The following is a 22,047-nucleotide window of genomic DNA, read 5'->3' as shown; positions in this document are numbered from 1 at the left end:
TACATGAACTTCCTCCCAAGCCTCTAAATCTATTTCTTTCTCCCTCATGGGCATTTCCACCTCCCAATATACAGTAACTGGCCACTTTATTATGTACACCTGCTCGTTAATGCAAATATCTAATCGGCCAATCACGTGGCAGCAACTCAATGCATAAAAACATGCAGACATGGTCAAGTTGCTGTTCAGACCAAACATCAGAATAGGAAAGAAATGTGATGTAAGTGACTGACTGTGGAATGATTGTTGGTGCCAGACGGGGTGGTTTGAGTATCAGATACTGTTGATCTCCTGAGACATTCACACACCATATTCTCTAGAGTTTACAGGGAATGGTGTAAAAAAAACATCCAGTGGGTGGCAGTTCTATGGATAAAAACACCTTGTTAATGAGACAGGGGAATGGACAGACTGGTTCAAGCTGACAGGACAGTGACAGTAACTCAAATAACCAAATGTTACAACAGTGCCGTGCAGAAGGACATCTCTGAACGCACATGTTGAAGCTTGAAATAGACGGGTTTCAGCAGCAAAAGACCACACTGTGTTCCACTCCTGCATCTAATAAAGTGGTCGCTAAGTGTATATCCAGGCTTTTTACCTCAGCGCCTTGCTGTAGGGAGTTCCACGTGCACTTACTGGAGAACTTCCTACAGTATTGTTCTTCTATCTGATACTGTTGACCTCTTTTGGTCTCACGCATTTTAAATAACTTAACTAAATCTACCTATTCGAATGTATTCATAATCTTGAAAGCTTTGATCAATCACTGCTAGTCTTCACCAGTCGGAACAAAGGGTCTCGGCCTGAAACTCTGACTGTTTTCCCTGACTTGCCTCTAGCACTTTGTGCATTTTCCGCATCTGTAGAATGTCTTGTGCTTGTGATTTGCTGCTCCACTGTGAAGTCCCTCTGAGGTACGTAGTTTCTCTCACTGCTTCCCCTCTGCGATTTCTGCTGCTCTCTGACTCTTCACCAGTTCTGATGAAGGGTCCTGGCCCGATATATTGTCTGTTTTCATAACTTGTCTCCAATATCTTGTGTTTGTTCGATCTGCACAGATTTTTACTACCACTTCTTTACATTCTCATGTGAATCTATGACCCTTCCATTACACCTGGACAAAGACTATTCACAATATATTGGTTAGTCTAAGCCACATTTCTGCCAGTTTAATATTTTACCTCTACTTTTCAATTCGTCACAAAATAAATGAAATATGTTGTTTGTTTTTTTTATTGTCAGGAGACTCTTTAACCTATTCAGAGATAATCAGGGAATGGATAACTTCGTTTATTCAACAATGAAACTATACAAAACTTACCCTAGAGTTCAGTAGTGTGAAAAGCACATGGTCAGGAGTAGTTTGTGCACGCCATTGTAGAACTTCAGCCAGAAACATAAACTATAAGAAGAACATAGCAATAACAGGCTTAAAAATGGTCACTCTGAGAATATGGATAAGATGTTATGTTGAAATTGATATATCTACTCAATTCAGAATTAATTGGATGAATCAAGGTCACATGCTTTGTGGGGTAACGTCCCTTTAAACCTAACTGCTGGGAATCAGATTCAAATGGTCATGGAAAACAAAAGTCAATATCATAACCATTGTCATAGCTGTAGAAGAAGAAATACAGGTGTGGGGCTATCTTAAACAAATGTAGCTGGAGTGATAGCAAATGCCAGAGAAACTAAAAAAAAATTAGAAACACCACGCTTCAGAGCTTTACACAAAATGCTTTAGTCTTTGAATCTGCTTTTGGTTAATGGATATAAAATGGCTGATACAGTTTATTTAATTCAAATCAGGTATTACTGGAAATCTATAAAACAAATCTCAGCTCAGAACTTTTCTACATGACCAACTCTCAGTGCACTCACACGAGCAAACAATGGTCCACAACGATGTTGTCTTTGGGCAATTCAGACACTCGTTCAATCAGCTAGTTTCATTCAGGCTATTCTAATGTACTTGCTGAAACCCTCACGACTGATAGACGTTAATTAAAGATTATAATGAAAGAACTGGAGGTTAGAAATAGCCCAGCTATTCCTCTGAATAAAACTGAGCAAAAAACATACATTGAACCAAGAGATTGTAAATGGGTGGGGGGCATAGTAATAAAAACAAGAGATAGAATCTTTTCACATGGTAACCTTATTAAGTCATTCTATTCTGACCATTTGTCGTACCTGATCTTTACATCCTAATATAATTGTCCACGTGCACCTTATAGCTCCCTCTCCTCTGGACAAGTACATTTGTAGTATTAACACTTACTGAAAATTGGAATACATGTTTATTTTGTTTGTATGCTCGTCACATTGAAATTCATCTCTGTTTAAATGCTCTGTAATTAATGTTCTTTAAGGAAAAACATCTGGTAAAAATTTAGTTTTAAAACAGCATTGGATGTTAAAACAGTACATCTGGTCAGTTTAATTATCAGATTGTCAGACTTAATTTAAAGTCACTTTCTAATCGCATAGTAATTGCTATTGAAATTTGGTTGATCAACAAGCCTTATTAAAGGAATAACCATGCAGAACGGTGTAATACTGCATCCTAAGAACCAGGGCTGGTGATTTCCAACACTGATCAACTGGGATTGTTATCTTGTTATAATACTAGAAGGATGCGACCCATCAGTTCAAATGTCAATGTTCAAAATAAATTTATCATCAAAGTACAAGGATTGGAGAGAATGCCTTATGAGAATAGGTTGAGTGAACTTGGCCTTCTCTCCCTGGGGCGACGCAGGATGAGAGGTGATCTGAAAGACGTGTGTGACGAGAATACACATAAATTAAGATGTTAGCTGTCCTGTGCTGGCACCAGTGGGATCAGCAGTTGGTCTGCCGCCTGTCTTCAGGAGAGAGAGAGATAAGGAAAACAATGGAGCAGCATTTGGAGATGTTAATGAAGGGACGGGAGAGAGTAACGGAAGGAGAGCTGTCAAGATCGGCTCCCCCTTTGAACCCTGAACTGTTTGAAGTGATGGACAGGCGATACCCCAGAAGGGGGATAAAAAGGGACAGGTTCGCTAAGGCAAGACACACACGACACCCGAGGTAACGAGACCCTGGAAGCGGTGCGTCTCCCACAAGTCGGTGGGAAATTTTGGAAGGCCGGATGCGGGACCAGGCCATAGACGCACAGGGTGGAAATGCACGATCGGCAGGAACCTGGTGTGTGTCCACCCTTGCCTGGGTGCCGGGTTCACCGCAGAGAAACGATCGTATCTGGAAACGGAGGGGTCACGGTCGGTGACCTCAGCTGACATCACAAAGGGCTCGCCCGAAAGCTGACTGCGAAGGTCTGTGTGGAAGCCGTTTGAATATTCATTCGTTTTGCTCTCTCTCTCCTTCCCCCCACTGTCCATCGCCACGGCAGCGATTACTGCAAACTGAACTGAACTAAATTGAACTGAATTTTGCGTCACTTTGAAACTGGTCATTTACCCCTAGACAACGATAGAGCTTGATTGATCCTGTTATCTTAATTCTGTGTACATGTATGTTTATCATTGCTGAACTGTTGCATTTATTATCCTTTTGATTAGAGTACTGTGTTGCTTGTTTCTTTAATAAAACTTTCTTAGTTCTAGTAATCCAGACTCCAACTGAGTGATCCACTTCTGCTGGTTTGGCAACCCAGTTACGGGGTACGTAACAGGTGTATAAGATGATGAGAGGCATTGATCATGTGGATAGCCAGAGACATTTTCCTAGGGCTGAAAAGGCTAACATGAGGAGGCATATTTTTAAGGTGCTTGGAAGTAGGAACAAAGGGGATGTCAGAGGTAAATTCTTCCACACGGAGGATGGTAGGTGTGTGGAAATGCACTGCCAGTGAAGGTGGTAGAGACGGATACAATAGGGTTTTTTAAGACCGTGGTCCCCAACCTCCGGGCCGCGAAGCATGCAGCGGTGCAGCGGTAGCCAGGACGCACCCAGCACATCTTTAAGAAAAAAGCCGAAATAAACAAGCTAATTAATTAGGTGCCACCCGGCACGTAAATGTCGGCCTAGATCAGAGGCGATTGCCAATTTCACTTGCTCTACACAATCGGCAATCGCTTCTGATCTGGGCCATCTATATGTGCCGGGCGGCACCTAATTAATTAGCTTGTTTATTTCGGCTTTTTTCTTAAAGATGTGCTGGGTGCATCCCAGCTACCGCTGCACCCCTGCATGCTTCGCGGCCTGATATTGGTCAGCAGCCCGGAGGTTGGGGACCACAGTTTTAAGAGATTCTTAGATAGGTACACAGAGCTTAGAAAAATAGAGGGCTATGCGGTAGGGACATTCTAGGCAGCTTCTAGAGCAAGTTACGTGGTCAGCAGAACATTTTGGGCTGAAGGGCCTGTAATGTGCTGTAGATTTTCTATATTCTATGTTCTAAAGTACATATATATTACTGTATACTACCTTGAGATTTTTTCGCAGGCACTTACAGGGAACAAAATGGAATGCAATGGAATTTTATGAAAAACTATATATAAGCAAAAACCTGGAAGTCATCAGTGTGCAAAAGAAGACAAACTGTGGGAATAGTGAGAACATGAGTTGCAATAAAGGTCCTTGGAAGTGAGTGTGTAGATCATAGAATCAATTTACAATAGTGGTGAGTGAAGTTATCCATGCCCAGTTCAGGAGCCTGATGGCTTTAGGGTAAGAACTGTTGCTGAACCCGCTGTTGTGGGACCTAAGACTTCTACACCTCCTGCCTAATGGTAATAGCAAGAACAAGGCAGGGCCTGGATACGAGGAGTCTTTGATGGTACAGGCCTCTTTCTTGTCGTAGTGCTCCAAGTAAATGTGCTCAATGGGAAAGGCTTTGCCTATGAAGGACAGGGCTGTATCCACTACACTCTGTAATCTTTTCTGTTTTTGGACAATGGTGCTTTCATACCCAGCTCTGACGCAACCCAGGTAGGAAACTCTCCACTAGACGTCCCTTCACCTAATCCACATCACTCACCGTTCACCATGATGTTAGCGAAGATTTTTCTCAGAAACAACTCTGAGAGAACTGACTACATTACTTTACTCTAGAGTTGCACAGCATAATCAAGACAAATTGTTGAGCAGCCTTCATCAAAATTAATTTGATTCCAGAGAAAAATCTTGCACTTGATTTTACTGCATGTAACATAGCAGCAATCTACAGCAAGAGCTGCAAATTTTTTGACCTTTATCCGATATTATAATCCATAATTTTGTCAATTTCATTTTTACATGAATTGGAAGTCAAGACTGTTCAGAAGATGTCTCATTTGGAGTGTGCTGAAATACAGTTCTACTCACCTTTCTACCTTGGTCATTGTCTTCAATCTGCCCCAAATCCCTTCCACTGGCCTGGGCGATTCTCTTTCCTGATACCAGATTTCCCACCATTACCGAAGCAGGGCCGATCTCTGCAGTGGGCGTAAAATCCCAGAGAAACCTTGTTAGCAAACAGTATCCACCAAAAAGCATAACCAGCAGTAAGTCTGCAGCCATATTGTCCATACAAGATGGTATACTTATTCAAACTACTTGGTGCACAACCAGACCAAGAAATGCAAATGTTAACAATATTTCATATATTTTAATTTAGTGCTTCAGTCACAATATAATAAACAAAAGAATATTCTACCCATTGTTACACACAAATTACTGATTATCCATTTAATTATTTTTCATGGATGCAGTTTGACATTGAGTTTATGGAAGCAAAGATCTTTACCTGGTTGTTTCTGCCTTGGTTTGGGCAGATTTGTTACGCACGTGTGTGGACACATTAACACATTGCAAGGATGGAGAGAACCTTCTAAAAAGCACTGTTTGGTTTCAGAGAGGTGTATACCACCCAGAGGAGTTTTTGGAAGAGTATTAGCTGGTACCAGAGCCAAGCAGTAAACCCCTACTTGATGAATACCGTCGATTGCCTTTAAAAAATCATTAATGAAAATTAATACACAACTCTCTTCAATCATTTTCCTCACTGCCAAGTCAAAAAATAAACTACAAGCATCACCAACACATCTGAATGAAATCTGAAGAGGGACAGCATATTTGGCTTACTTTCATATAAATTCATTGCTGTTGCTGTTTCTATCATTAAGGGTTTATTTGCATGAGTTTTCTTTGAATAAAGTTTGCTATCTTAAAGTTATGATTAAGGAACTCTGTTGCCTAACACACAAGGCTTCTATATCAGCTCCAAAGAAAGCATTATAACGGAATAATAACACTGTTGAGTAACCTCAAGGATGGTGGTCATTAGAAACTTGATCAATATATACAGTAAAAGGCATGTTTTCAAAGATAACCACTGGCTAATCTAAGCCAATAAAATAAGTGACTCCAATATAAAAAAAGGTTAACTTGTTGTTTATTAAACATTTGCCAGTATAGGTGTAAGGAGAAAATATCTTTCTGAAATCAGTGCTAATGTAAATGAAGGAAAATTGTAATGATCAACAATGTCTAAGTCTCGGCAGCATATCTTCAAAGGATTCCATTCAACACTAGATCCAACATAAATAACATTGGCAAAATTGTAACTGTGCAAAAAGGAAGTGTTTATGTGAAAGCATTTCTTCTTGCATTTAGCTTTCTTCAATTATCTAAAAACTATGTATAATTCCAAGAGCTTTCACATTGCCGATGCAGCTTGAGTATGCACTCTGATCTCAGATCATGCAGCTTATTATCCCCATCAGGGATAGGGTTCCCCTTGTCCTCGCCTACCACCCCACCAGCATCTGCATCCAGCACATAATTCTCCATAACTTCCGCCATCTCCAATGGGATCCCACCAGCAAGCACCCCCACTTTCTGCAGGGACCACTCCGTACACAACTCTTTTCTCCATCTGTCCTTCCCCACTGATCTCCCTCCTAGGACTTATTCTTGCAAGCAGAACATGTGCCATACCTGCCCCTACACCTCCTCCCTCATCACCAGTCAGGGCCCCAAACAGTCCTTCCAGGTGAGGCGACACTTCACCTGTGGTTCTGTTGGGATCATCTACCATATCCAGTGCTCCCAGTGTGGCCTCCTGCATAGCAGTAAGACCCAACGATTGGGAGACCACTTCGGCGAGCACCTACACACTGTCTGCCAGAAGAAGTGAGTTTTCCTGGTGGCCACCCACTTTAATTCTACTTCGCATTCCCATTCTGAGATGTCAGTCTATGGCCTCCTCTACTGTCGTGATGAGGCCACGCCCAGGTTGAAGCAGCACTGCCTAATACTCTATCTGGGTAGCCTCCAACCTGATGGCATGAACACTGATTTCTCGAACCTCCGGTAATTGCCTCCCCCTTTCCCATTCCCGCTTCTTTCCTTCACCTCATCTCCTTACCTGCCGGTCATCTCCTTCTGGTGCTCTTCCCCCTTCCATTTTCTTCCATGGTCTTCTACCCTCCCCTATCAGATTCCCCCTTGTCCAAACCTTTATCTCGTTCACCTATCAGAATCCCAGCTCTTTACCTCTCCACCTCTCCCAGTTTCACCTATCACCTTCATCCTCTCCTCCTCCCACCTTCTTGCTCTAACTTCTTTCCAGTCTGGATGAAGGGTCTTGGCCCAAAACATTGACTATTTCCCATAGATGCTGCCTGGCCTGCTGTGTTCCTCTAGCAATGTGTGTGTGTGTGTGTTGCATTTTATTATTCGATCTCATTGCACAACTTATTGATAGCAACATCACTGGTAAGCTCAATCCTATCCTCATCCAAGTTTCCACAGTTAATGAAATGATCACCGGACACAATAATGGGAGCCTTTTTAAACCATATGTATGATCTCCAATCAAATGACTGGAGTCTCAGTTGGTTGTCAAAACGTCAGAGACTTATCAGAGATCAAAGTAAATTCAAGATCAAAGTGCATATATGTCACCATATACTACCCTGAGATTCCTATCTGCCAAACTTGAGTCAAATGTAGTTTTGGTGATCATCTTTACCTGAAGGACTCTACTCATCCACTGAAAGCTATCCTCCTCAGTAGAATCTGGTCTCTGCTCAGCAATGATTACGATCCTCTCATCATGCAAAACATTTATAGAAAACACAGCTATTCTGTTAACAAACAAAGATGAATCAAATTAAATGACTGTCATGTGTAATCTAACAACAATTATTGTTCTTATTCATTTGTGCTACTGTGACCTTCCCTTTATTTTTGGTCATCGTTTAGCCCTTCATCTGGATTTAACTCAGAGTCAAATGGATCAATATGCAAACTTGTCGCTTTTCAAAAGGCTTAATGTCCCACCATAAACTCTGATATCTAACCTAACTAACTGTTTCACAGTTATTTATAACTATTGTTCCTTTAGATTCGGGTAGTATGACTACAATTTTACTTCTCAGTGAATTTTTTGAAGTTAATATATAATTTTTAACCTTTTAAATGTCAAAACATCTCCAATTGTATGTTATACCCATTTCCTCAATAACTATCATGATGATTAAAAGTCAATGAAAATTTTGGTTAAAATTCTATAAGATTTAATTTTATCATACATGAGTTTCTTCTTTCAGTTAATGTGAAAGGAACATTTTGACCAAATTAGTTAGTTTTTGGGGAGGTGATCAAAAGGATTGACAATGGCAAGACGCTGGACCTTGTCAACAAGACCTTTGACAAGAATTTACATGGTCGGCTGGCTCAGAAGGTTAGAGTACATGGGAACTTGGGTGAGTTAGCAAATCCATTACAAAATTGGCTTGGTGTTAGGAGACAGAGTGGTTGCCTTTTAGGTTTTTGACCTGTAACCAGTGGTGTGCCACATGGATCAATGCTTGGTTCTTTATTGTTTGTTAATGAATTGGAAGAAAATGTAAATAACTTGATTAATAGGAATGCAAAGCTGGTGGCTGAGTGGGCAGTGAAGAAGATTGTCTAATGTTATAATTTAATAATAGGGAGGGTGGACAAGGAAACGACAGGTGGAATCGAAATCAAACAAATGACAAGGTGACGCTTTATGATACATGAAATCAGACCACGGCATACAGAGTAAATAGCAGAGTCCTGGAGAACAACCAGGTACCTAAAGGTGGCAACACAGGTAGGCAGATTGGTGAAGAACGCATATGAAAAGCTTCATTGGTTAAGGATTTGAGTTAGAATTTGGGACACAATGCTACACTTGTTACTGAGTTTTGAAGCACTTGATTTTTCTCAGTCAAAATTTTTAGAGATAATCGAACTTACGAACTGTAACAGTTAAATGTAAAACCATCACCTTCCATCAAAAAACAATCAACAATATATTTACTTTGAGCAATTTGAATTGTGCAATTAATGCTAGCACACAGAATTTGGCCCCAGAGCAAAACGGTTTGCAGGATCAGCTCTCAGGCTTTACGTTCTACAAGCCAGCACAGACACAGACCTTCCTCTGTAGACAAACTTCATTGGTTCCACTGCAAGTGCCGTTGCCACAATGTCATCTGCATTGTGTCGCCGCCCACTGACAACCATCAGACCGTCCATTTTTCCCACCACAAACACCATTCCACCAGGGCCAACGAAGCCCAAGAGTCCAGTTCGGACGAAAGGATATTCACTGACCGGAGCTCCTGAGCTCATCATGGGAAACATCTGGAACAGGAAATAACGGTGATGGGGAGAAGAATCAATGAACAGATGAACATTAAAATTCGTCACACAACAAGGAAGTTGCACAATGGGTATTTATACAGTATGAAGAGAAAGGGCACTAAGAATTGAAGTAATATTTATAAGAGATCAAATCCCTTTTATAAATCCAATTTAAAGTATTGGTGGGCAGTCTGCAAAGGTAGCAGAAAGCAGCTTGTGGAAGGCGGTAGTGGCTGCTCTGGAAGACAGTAAGAGGTCATCAGATGAAGGGTCTCAGCCCGAAACGTCAACTATAAATTTTCCTCCACAGATGCTGCCTGACCTGCTGAGTTCCTCCTGCTTTTTCTGTAGTGGCCACTGCCTAGCGTGCACTCAAACACCAGGCAGATGCTTGAGAAAATTTCTCAGTACCATTGAGATGATGTGTCCCTTCCTAAAAGAACCGACGTAAAAACGTCAACTATGAAGTGCTTTTTTGCTCCCCAGAGAAATCTGTTTTTGTTTCAGATTTCCAGCATCTGCAGCATTTTGAATTAAGAAAGATGTTCCTCGAAAACAAGGCAGCAGACCCCATCTTGCTATGTTTAGAGATGAAGTTTTAGTTCATACACATGGGAAGAGATGTTATGAAGTTGCCTGTTGTCCCAGGTTAGGAGCAGTCATGTAGCAATGAGCTGGAGGCCCAGTGTCAGGGGCCTGATTGCATTTCCAGAGGTTGACGGCCCAAGTCCTGTGAATCTGCTTGGTAGTTTGAGGTCTGGAGACAGCCTGTCCTGGGGTTGGAGCCCTGTTGGTACGTGTGAATGGGTGGTGGGTGAGAGGGAGGAAAGTGGCTTGTTTTGCTGCTGTTATTGTTTGTGTTGTTCTGCTGACCGTGTGGGCATGCTACGTTGGTGCTGGAATGCGTGACGACACTTGTGGCTGTCCCCAGCACATCATGGGAGCATGACACATTTCACTGTATGTTTCGATGTACATGTGATAAATAAATGAATCTGAATCGGAATCTGTGAAATAGAGATTATGGATGTTTGCCTACCCAGGATCTCTTAGGTCAGTAAGTGATAGGGTTGCCAACTGTCCCGTATTAGTCGGGACATCCTGTATATTGGGCTAAATTGGTTTGTCCCATACGGGACCGCCCTTGTCCCGTATTTCCCCCGCTATGGTAGAGCGTTCCTATGAAACTTCTCGTGCTGAAATGGCGTAAAGCGAAGAAGCAATTACCAGTAATTTAGATGGGAAAAATTTTTGAACATTCCCAGACCCAATAAATAACCTACCAAATAATACATAAAACCTAAAATAACACTAACATATAGTAAAAGCAGGAATGATATGATAAATACACAGCCTATATAGGAAGTAGAAATAATGTATGTACAGTGTAGTTTCACTGAACAGGATCACCAAAACTTATTTTAGAAAAAAAATCGGCACGTACACGCATGCGCATACAGGTGCCCGCGCAAGGCTTCATGGTCATGGTAGTCTTTCTCGGGGTAAACACAAGTGTCCTGTATTTGACTGATACTTTTGTCCCTTATTTGGGAGTGAGAAAGTTGGCAACCCTAGTAAGTGGCCTATCGCTGTAACCACGTAAGAATTCTTCCTTCTGAGAATCTCGGAGTGCCATTGGAACATTATGACGAAGCCCTGTTTGTTTCAACAAGTCACTTGGCAACTTGGAGTGAGACAGTGGTGATAAAAAGAAAAATGAATAATAACCCTGCAATTGGAGAAAAAGGGACTCAAGTGCCAGAAGAGAAATGACTGTGTCAACTAAAATGAAAATAACATGATGAATCAGAGTCAGAACCATGTTTAATATCACCGGAATATGTTGTGAAATTTGTTGTTTTGCAGCAGCAGTACAGTGCAATTTTAAAAACTATAAATTACAATAAGAATTACATATAAAGAATAAATTAAATAATTAGCACAAAAAGAGAGCGAACATTTTGAAATAAAAGCGAGGTGGTATATGTGGGTTCATTGGTCATCCAGAAATCTGATGGCAGAGGGGAAGAAGCTGGTTCTAAAATATTGAGTGTGTCTTCAATGATCATGTCTTCTGTAATCAATGAGAAGAGGACATGGCCTGGGTGATCATATAACAAAAACCAAAACTATCTGAGGTTTAGGTTGAACTCGGCTTTTTCCACTGCTATGCCCTTAGAGTGTGAAAAATAGCTGGATTTTAAATTGCTTTTGGACAATAATTTTGCTACTTTGAAATAAACTGCAGACTCCAGATTGAATTAACTACTGTTGTTAGTTCTATCAATTCTGCTTGTTTGTGGTTTTGAACAGACTTTGAATATAATTTTTTTTTAAACAGACAAGTCTACCGATAGACAACTTGACTATTAAGTTTTCCTACATTATTAGAAAATGGATACAGTCCACCAATGTATAAATTAGGTTCTGTATTATTTTAAAATAATGTTTAGGTATTTAAAATTATGTCCCACAGAGATAGTGGACCGATGAAAAATTTCTTGGAAAACAAATCATTTTCAATTGTATTCATCAAACTGAAGAGGGATGCCATCCTCAAATAGCGCAAGGAGTTTTCTCTAAAAAGATTTCTCTCCAAAAATAGAAATTGAATTTCAAGCCATTTTTGAGTTGTTAAACACTTTCTGCACAAAGTCCGAACTTTGGAACAAATGTGCAAATTTGTCCAAAGTATGTGAAAAGTAAATACACTACGGGATGGTACAAAAGCTGAGTGATTCCCATCCGAATCTCTTTGCAGAGCCCCTGACCATCTCATCAGTACTGCACTGACTGCTGGGAAGTGGGTCACTACTTCAGGTACCTGCAAGGCAGTCACAGTACAGGAAAGGGTAACCGTGGAAGTGAGCCAAACTACAGGACAGGAGCAGGGAGGGGAAAACAATGTTCTGCTGTTCTTCTGGGCCTGCCACATAAGACAAACTGGACTGACTGGCTACCATTCCGTAAGTGGGCCCAAGAGGCTTGATACGTCTGGAAGCAGATCCACAAATGAAATGTACACCTGGTACCAGTGCAAGCAGGGAGTAAGTGATTGGTATTGGCATATTATTGTCACATATACCAGAAAACCAGGTATGATTTGCGGAGGGTTATTTCAAGGGCGAAGAGACAATTTCAAATGAAGTTGAAGGCGACATCGGATGCACGACAAGTCTGGCAGGGTTTGCAAGACATTACTTCCTGCAAAGTGAAACCCAATAGCATGAATGGCAGCGATGCTTCACTGCAGAATGAACTCAATGCCTTCTATGCCCACTTTGAAAGGGAGAACACAACTAGAGCTGTGAAGATCCCTGCTGCACCTGATGACCCTGTGATCTCTGTCTCAGAGGCTGATGTTAGACTGTCTTTAAAGAGAGTGAACCCACGCAAGGCAGAAGGTCCCGATGGAGTACCTGGTAAGGCTCTGAAAACCTGTGCCAACCAACTAGCGGGAGTATTCAAGGACATTTTCAACCTCTCACTGCTATAGGCAGAAGCTCTCAATTGCTTCAAAAAGGCAACCATTATACCAGTGCCTAAGAAGAATAATGGGAGCTGTCTTAATGGCCATCACCCAGTAGCACTTGCATCGACAGTGATAAAATACTTTGGCAGGTTGGTCATGACTAGAATGAACTCCTGCCTCAGCAGGGACCTGGCTCCATTGCAATTTGCCTATAGCCACAACAGGTCAATGGCAGATGCAATCTCAATGGCTCTCCACACGGCTTTAGACCACGTAGACAACACAAACAACTATGTCAGGATGCTGTTCATCGACTATAGTTCAGCATTTAATACCATCATTCCCACAATCCTGATTGAGAAGTTGCAGAACCTGGGCCTCTGTACCTCCATCTTCAATTGGATCCTCGACTTCCTAACCGGAAGACCACAATCGGTGCAGATTGGTGATAACATCTCCTCCTCGCTGACGATCGACACTGACGCACCTCGGGGGCGTGTGCTTAGCCCACTGTTCTACTCTCTCTATACCCATGACTGTGTGGCTAGGCATAGCTCAAATACCATCTATAAATTTGCTGACAATACAACCATTGCTGGTAGAATTTCCGGTGGTGATGACAGGGTGTACAGGAGTGAGATATGCCAACTAGTGGACTGGTGTCACAGCAACAACACTGCACTCAACGTCAGTAAGATGAAAGAGCTGATTGTGGACTTCAGGAAGGGTAAGACGAAGGAACACATACCAATCCTCATAGAGGGATCAGAAGTGGAGAGAGTGAGCAGCTTCAAGCTTCAGGGTGTCAAGATCTCTGTGGACCTAACCTGGTCCCAACATATCGATGTAGTTATAAAAAAGGCAAGACAGAGTCTGAAGAGATTTGGCATGTCAACAAATACACTCAAAAACTTCTATAGATGTACCGTGGAGAGCATTCTGACAGGCTGCATCACTGTCTGGTACGGGGGGGGGTGTGGTGGGAAGAGGGGGACTACTGCACAGGATCGAAAGAAGCTGCAGAAGGTTGTAAATCTAGTCAGCTCCATCTTGGGAACTAGCCTACAAAGTACCCAGGACATCTTTAAGGAGCGGTGACTCAGAAAGACAGCGTTCATTATTAAGGACCTTCAGCACCCAGGGCATGCCCTTTTCTCACTTTTACCATCAGGTAGGAGGTACAGAAGCCTGAAGGCACACGCTCAGTGATTCAGGAACAGCTTCTTCCCCTCTGCCATCCAATTCCTAAATGGACGTTGAACCTTGGACTAGTCACTTGTTAATATATGGTATTTTTCTGGGTTTTGCACAATTTTTAATCTATTGAATATATGTATACTGTAATCGATCTATTTATTTATTATTTTCTTTTGTTTTTTTAAAATATATTACGCATTGCATTGTACTGCTGTGCTAAGTTAACAAATTTCACATCACATGCCAGTGATAATAAACCTGATTCTGATGTATCAACCCAAAAGTTTTGCTTGCATGCCATCCATAAAGATCATTTCAAAATTCAGGTAGTGCAAAGAAAAAGCAGAATATAGTTTGACGAAGGGTCTAGGCCTAAAACGTCGAATGCACCTCTTCCTAGAGATGCTGCCTGGCCTGCTGTGTTCACCAGCAACTTTTATGTGTGTTGCAGAATATAGTGTTAGAGTTATAGAGAAAATGTACTGCAAACATTGACAAAAAAGTGCAAGGGGCACAATGAGGTAGATTAGGAGATCAAGAGCTCGCCTTTAACGTGCAAGAGGTCCATTTAATGCCTACTATTCAGTGCAAACTATATATGGTCTCAGATTTGAATTCTGTTTCATGAAGCAAGAGAAAAATGTGAAGAAAACTGTAATCAGGTTCATTTGCAGACTGATTTTTGTCCAATGCTTAACCTCCCTGGCCATTAATGCAAGACCAACATAGTTATTGCACTAAAGCCCAGACTCCAACCTACTTCCCGCATTTTTTAAAAAATATATTTGTTTTTACACAGACAGTGTTGAGTACATGGAATGCGCTACTGGGAATGTAGAGACAGATACATAAGAGACTCATATATAGGCGAGCAGATGACTGAAAAATGGGGGCTATGTAGGAGGGAAGAGTTAGGTTGACCCTAGAGTAGGTTAAAAGATCAGCACAACATCGTGCGTACCTCCATTTTATATCGTCCATGTGCGTCTCTATGAGTCCCTTAAACGTCCCTACTATATCTACCACAACCAGCACCCCTAGCAGGGTGTTCCATGCACCCACCACTCTGTGTAAAAAAATTAATAAATATATAGGCAGGAACCAGGTTCCTGACCATTGGGCTGAAGTCACCCTTGGCCTACTGTGCTAATGTCCCCTCCAACCTACCGGGCCACTGACCTCTTAACTTTGCACCCTCGCCTCACCCCACAGCTAAACGGGCCCACACCCTCCTGCTCCACTGGGCCCACTGTATTTGCACAAATGGGAAGCAAAAACTATGAGAATCTTTGAGACTGTCCAACAGCACGATCGCCAGAGCAATGCCAATTTTCTTTCTGCAGTATAATCCCCCAGGGTTGTAAAGAAAGACACAGACCGTACCTCAAAGGTGTTCTTTGTCATCCCTGATAGACCGTAGTAGGACATGCCCGCAGCGATGGAACAGACACAGAGCTCCCCAATTTCATCAGTTCTACAGAGCAACGGGATTCCTTCCGGTCTGACAACACACATCACAGCTGCAGAGAGGCACAAGTGTCGGGAAGATTAACTCAGCAAAACTTACAAAGATTTAAAGTTACAGAGCTAATATGCTATAGAGGGATGGTGTTCCCATTAGTCAATTGGCCAAAGGTCTGAGAACAGAATTAACATTTCAGGTTGAAAGATTTTTATCGGATGCCAGGTTATTAATTCTTTCTCTATCTCTGAGTGCATCCTTGATAGCTGAATGTACATCCGGCGTTTCCTGTTTTAGTTCAGTTTTCCAGCATCTGCAATCAATCCATTCTGCACCCCCTGCACCTGCTCACCATCACCTTGGTAGCTCTCAGAACCCTCTGGCAGCTATCACGGAAAAATAAATATACTCTGATGTATACACAGGGATACTCAGCATACTCTCAGGACTATGTGATACAGGAAACAGTTGTAAACTATAGAGTTATGAGGTGGTCGATGTACAAGCACGAAATGCATATGGGAATATTTTACAGGGCTATCTCATCAATTGCACCAGGTTACAAGAAATGAATACCCCCATGGCTTCAGTGCGATACAGGCCCAGTCTTCTGGAGTCCTTTCAGAAATTGATTCAAGTAGCAGACCAAAGCCATCTGATTTTCAGAATGCATTCAGAAGGAATGCCCACTTGATAATGTGAAACAGGGTTCATACAAAATTAACAACAAACATATAAACAGATAAATAATTAATTAAAAGTAGATATAGATTTGTCTGAGGAAGGCAGTGACTAACAATCAGTGACATGCCTCAAATACCAAATAAGACAGCAAACTACATAACTGTGTAACTGGACCTTCTGGACTTGAAAGGAGCAAGAAGTTAAGCAAATAAGCTACAGGGATGATTTCAGGTAGAGACAAGTGTGAGATAATAAACACTGATATATTAGCAACCAAGGACAAGGAAACAGGAACTGAAAGTGATTACCGTTCTGCTGCTATTAGTGAAAATGAGGTTCATTAAGTACTCCTCTGCAATCTGAAACCTTTTCATACTAATTTCAAAACCGTTATATTAACCCTGCAAATCATCGCTAGAACAGAGACAGAAAATTGAGAACTATATGAAGCATCGTACATTTAAAAGGATACTAATGAACTGGCAGACACACAAAGAATTGTATCGATTAAGATGCCAAGATATATGTTTGGGTTGAGTTGTTCTCTGATCTTAAGTTTACATAAATAGGATTGAGGTCTGCACGTCTGCTTACAGAATTGTTTGCAGAAAACCACCCTCCTAGGAATTGTCTTGCATGGCCTGTGTTTGCTTATGCCATGAGTTTCAGTCGAATTTGTGCCCCTCTCAATCTTTATGGGTAAAGACTAGGGAGAGTTGATCATACCACTTTACAGTTCCATGGATCCTCCTGACATTATAACTAATGACGACCAGTCAACTGATTGGTAAGTATATGAAGACCAAGAATTTGGAAGACAGAATACAGTTGTCATCACACTGATGAGATCTCCTCGTATAGTGATGAATCATTTGCAAGCAAATCACCAAGATTGGAGAACAACTCTACCCAACTATCAACCATCTGAGCCACGCATTTTCCGAATTATCTCCAAGATATACTGTATACAGTAGGTCCATGTTTAAGCCTTATTTAGGAACCTGGGCATGAGCTGGTACAATATCAAAGGGAAAGTGCAAAAAGTGCAGTTGGCCTCTTCTGAATCTGTCACTATACAAAGGGCATCTTTCTTGCCAAGGGTGGAAGTACGTGATCATGCAGTATTTTAAGAGCAAAACACAAGAGGAAGGGTCCTGATGAAGGGTTTCTGCTTGAAGCATTGACTCTTCATTCCTCTCCATTCATGCTGTCAGACCTACTGAGTTCCTCCAGCATTTTGCTTCTCTGGATTTCCAGCATCTGCAGAATTTGGTGGTTTTGGTTTTAAGAGCAGATATTGCTGGGGTTTAATTGGGAACAGATCTCAAAGGACCACCTGATGTTCATTCTCTTCTAATACTGGAGTGAGGATAATATATTCAATAAAGGCACCAGAAATGATCAAGGTAAGGAGGCAGGAAGGCAGTGCCTTTTGTGGCACTTGGATAACATGTGGGTCATGTGGAAAGAATAGCTCATAGCTGAGTAGCACAGTCTATTGAGCATCCTGAATTGTTCAATTACAAAAACAATTGAAATGCAATAACGTGTTTGTGCATAGCACCAGGACTCCTATTAGTACAAACCTCCGGTGAATGAATCATTGATTGAGATGGAAAGAATGGAGAGGCCATGAGAGACTGCAGGTTTGCTTTTAATGAAAAATAACCCCCATTGTGCACAAGGCAAAGTCATCAGTGGCTTAAATAGTGAGAACAATTTCCCCATAATTGGTCTGTCTCTAGCCAAAGAGCATAGGTTTAAAGTGAGGGATAAGAGAGCTGGAGGAGAATCTGAGGAAAAATGATTTTGGTCATTGGGGGGTAGAAGCCTGGTCAGTATGACCTGTGGGAGTGCTGGAGGGAGGTACTCCCACAACACAATAGATATTTAGATGAAACATGGCATCAAAGGCCTCTGGCTAAGTGCTGGAATATGGATTATGTACAGTACTTAACCTTCATTGGGTCTATTTCTACACTTCGTAAGTCTAGTAAGGACAACTTAATGTTGTCTTCTCTACCCCTGATATCAAGTGGAATATTGCTACTATAATTTCATTCCTTGTAGGGATATGCAAAAATAATTATATTTTGTATAATTAAATTTAAATAACATCTGCACTTTTTATTGCTTAAAGTGCTCACTAAAGACAATTGTAAAATAATGAATGAAGAAATGTTATTTCTTCAGTTTTAAAGTCTGTTAATAACAATCAAACACTTGCACATCACCAACAACTTAGCATCACACGAGCATAACATAATAATTAATACACTTATTCATTTAAACTGCTTCGCTATTCATCATCCAACTATTAGGCACAATTAACATGGAAATGTATTCTACAGACTTCATCTGCCTAAACACTATTGATACATTTGATGCTTGCACACTCGAGATTTTACAAAGCACAGTGTGCATTAGCTGATTAGCTTAATCTCCATGTTGAGTTGAGAAAGCAGCACTGAAAATGTGCTCCAATGTGCCATACCTCCAGGCATCACCATTCCAACATCTTGCACAGTCAGAACAGACAGCTTTTCTTCAGAGTCCACTCTTATCACCCCATAGCTCAAACCATGCATGGAGAGAACGCCTCGACCAGGAGGCTGGTTGGTATCATCGGTCGGCCTAAAATATAGAGAGGTGGAGTTATATAGTAGGGAAACAAGCCCTTTGCCCCAGCCCATCAATGCCAAACAAGCTGTCTACTTCGGCCAGTCCCACTTGCCCACACAAAACAGCACAGCATTGGGTAGATCACTTGGCCCACGATGTCATTTGGATCATCATGCCAATTTACATTAAATGTCTTCTTCTTGTGCATCGGAGTCAAAGAGCACTACAACATAGAAACAGGCCCTTTGGCCCATCTAGTCTGAACTATTAATCTGCCTAGTCCCATTGACCTGCACCTGGAGCATAGGCCTCCATAAACCCTCTTATCCACATACCTATCCAGTTACTCTTCAATGTTGAAATAAAACCCCCAGCCACCACTTTCGCTGGCAGCTTGTTCCACACTCTCACTACCTTCTGAGTGAAAAAGTCCCCCCTCAGATTTCCCCTTAAATATTTCATATTTCACCCTTAATCTATGACCTCTAGTCTCACCTAACCTCATTGGAAAAAGACTCCTTGCATTTCCCTATTTACACCCCTCTATCAAATCTCCCCTCCAGGGAATAAGTTCTAAATCTATTCAACCTTTCCCTATAACGTTGGTCCTTAAATCCCAGAAACATTGTTGTAAATGGATTATTAATTGAAGCATATCCTAGTTTACATATCCGAGTATTATCAATATCCCTCACTTTCAGGTATCACTTCCACTACTTTCCCTGTAACTAATTGCAGGCATCTACCACTCTCTGTGTGAAAACCTTGACCCCCATGACATTTTCAAACTGCCCCCAACCTGAAAAGCATACCCCCCTCTGGTGTTTGACGTTTTTACTCTTGGGTAAAGATTCTGACTGTCTGTCCTGTCTATGCTTCTGATAATTTTATAAACTTCTACTGGGTCTTCCATCAGCCCCCTGTATTCTAGGGAGAACAACCCAAAGTTGTCCAAGCTTTTCTTATTGCTCATCCCCTCTACTCCAGGCACAATCTCTATAATGGGGCACCTAGAATGACACACAATATTCCAAGTGCAAACTGACCAAAGCTTTACACAAGCTGCAGCGTAACTTCCTTACTCTTATCTGCAACACCCCTATCAATGAAGGCAAGCATGCCATATGCCTCCTTTACCACTTTATCAGCTTGGAAGCTATGTTCAGTGAACCCCAAGATCTCTTGGCCCATATCCTTCTATACCTTTCCTTCTCACGTACCTGCATGCTGAATGTTGTAACTATCACTTCTGGCAGCTTGCTCTGCATATCCACCACTCCCTTTGTGAAAAAGTTGCGACTTGGGTCCGTTTTCTTACCTCTCCTAATAAATATTCACACACTAAATATTTAATGGAAAATATCCTACATTTTTTTTTCTAAAGAAGATTTATATATGGGATGGTGTGAAGACTGATGTTGGATCAACAGTAAAAGATCGTTTAAGTGTGTTATATTTCTCTACAAAGTAGTGTAGAGAAGTGTATGGCCATGCACTTTGGGAGAAGGATTAAAGGCTTAGATTGTTATCTAAAAGGGAAGAAAATCCAGAAGTCAAAGATGCAAAGGGTCTTGCGAGTCCTCATTCAAAAGTTTAAAGAAAACTTATCAAAATACATACATATATGTCATCATATACAACCCTGAGATTTGTTTTCTTGCGTGCAAACTCAATCCAAGATTGCACCAACAGGACGGACAAACAACTAATGAACAAAGACAACGAACTGTGCAAATACAACAGAAGAAAAAACATGACAGAACTGTTCCCACAACCTATGGACTTTTAAGGACTTTTCATCTCATGATCTTGATTTTTTAATTATTTTTCCTTTTGGCCTTTCTATATTTGCACAGTTGGCTGTGTCTTGCACATTGATTGTTTGTCTGTCCTGTTGGGGGCAGTCTTTCATTGAATCTATTGATTGTATTTTTGAACTTACTGTGAATTCCCACAAGAAAATGAATCTCGGGGTCGTACATAGTGATGTATATGAACTTTGATAATAAATTTACTTTGGACTTTGAACACCACACTGATTTTTCCTCAGTTAAAGCTGGAAAGTGTGATGTATACCTTCCTCTGCTGAGTATTTAATAGAGGAGACTACAGGCTCTGAACCCAACTGCTGTGCATCTGTGTAGCCATAAAGACTATGACAGGCAAACCAGGAGCATGGTAGATACCAACATCAACAACACATGTTCATATCTGAATTGCTTGATCAATAGAAAGCTGCAGTTTTAACAGGCAAAGGCCAGTCACAAGAACAACATTCAAGATGCAAAACCTTTCCCCTTCTTCTTAAACTTTCAAACAAGTCGATGACATACCTGCGGATAGCTACAGTAAGAGCTTCAGGGGAACTGGCACAAGGACATATTACTTCAGGGCGCAATCCTTTGCTTTGGAAGACATTCAGGAATGCATCACAGGAAGAAATAGACCCTAAGGAGCAAAACGTTTACAAAATATTAGAACAATTTTAACAATCAGGTACTAATCTAAATTTCACTATGCAAGCACTATTGCATTTTTCTTACTGCTAAATTGAAATTAAATGCAGGGCAACAGCCTGCAACTTACACTTACAATGAGAGCACAGAACACAGAACAGTACAGCACAGTAAAGGTCCTTCAGCTCACTAGCGGGGCACTGTTTACGCCACCCCGAGCTACCTGCCAGCCTAGTCATCATATGGGAGCCCAAGCATGGGAGGATGAACCCTGGGCGCCCTCCCAAGACTATGGTCAACACGCTCCTAGAAGACAGCGGCACGGCTAATGTAGATGAACTGAACACACTGAAGAGGGAGACGGAGAAGTGGAGAGTCCGTCATCATGCCCGACGCCGGCCCCCTAGGCCTGAGTCCACGTAGTAGTAGTAGCCCACAATCTGACCCTACATAGCTCATGCAAGAAGGACAATCCTAAGAAGTCTGGACCAATTCTGTGGTTAACAAAAACAAAAACACTAATTCAACACACACAAAACGCC

General features: G+C 41.4%; 1 protein-coding gene across 4 annotated transcripts in view; it reads right to left on the bottom strand.

Annotated features, from left to right (window-relative positions):
- The window catches only part of LOC134344498 (disco-interacting protein 2 homolog C), a 664,610-nt gene that overhangs the window by 133,576 nt on the left and 508,987 nt on the right, over positions 1 to 22,047 (bottom strand). For all 4 annotated transcript variants that reach the window (XM_063044395.1, XM_063044396.1, XM_063044397.1 and 1 more), the window contains 8 exons: positions 21,383 to 21,497; positions 18,922 to 19,061; positions 15,665 to 15,801; positions 9,404 to 9,612; positions 7,967 to 8,081; positions 5,738 to 5,939; positions 5,317 to 5,426; positions 1,325 to 1,405 (listed from right to left, as the gene is read on the bottom strand). In XM_063044395.1, the coding sequence (XP_062900465.1) occupies positions 1,325 to 1,405; positions 5,317 to 5,426; positions 5,738 to 5,939; positions 7,967 to 8,081; positions 9,404 to 9,612; positions 15,665 to 15,801; positions 18,922 to 19,061; positions 21,383 to 21,497 (1,109 nt within the window). The remainder of the gene's footprint in view (positions 1 to 1,324; positions 1,406 to 5,316; positions 5,427 to 5,737; positions 5,940 to 7,966; positions 8,082 to 9,403; positions 9,613 to 15,664; positions 15,802 to 18,921; positions 19,062 to 21,382; positions 21,498 to 22,047) is intronic.

The sequence above is a fragment of the Mobula hypostoma genome, chromosome 3 (assembly GCF_963921235.1).
Source record: "Mobula hypostoma chromosome 3, sMobHyp1.1, whole genome shotgun sequence".
NCBI lineage: Eukaryota > Metazoa > Chordata > Chondrichthyes > Myliobatiformes > Myliobatidae > Mobula > Mobula hypostoma.
Note: the sequence above shows the minus strand (reverse complement) of the source record. Positions and strands in the feature narration are given on the sequence as shown.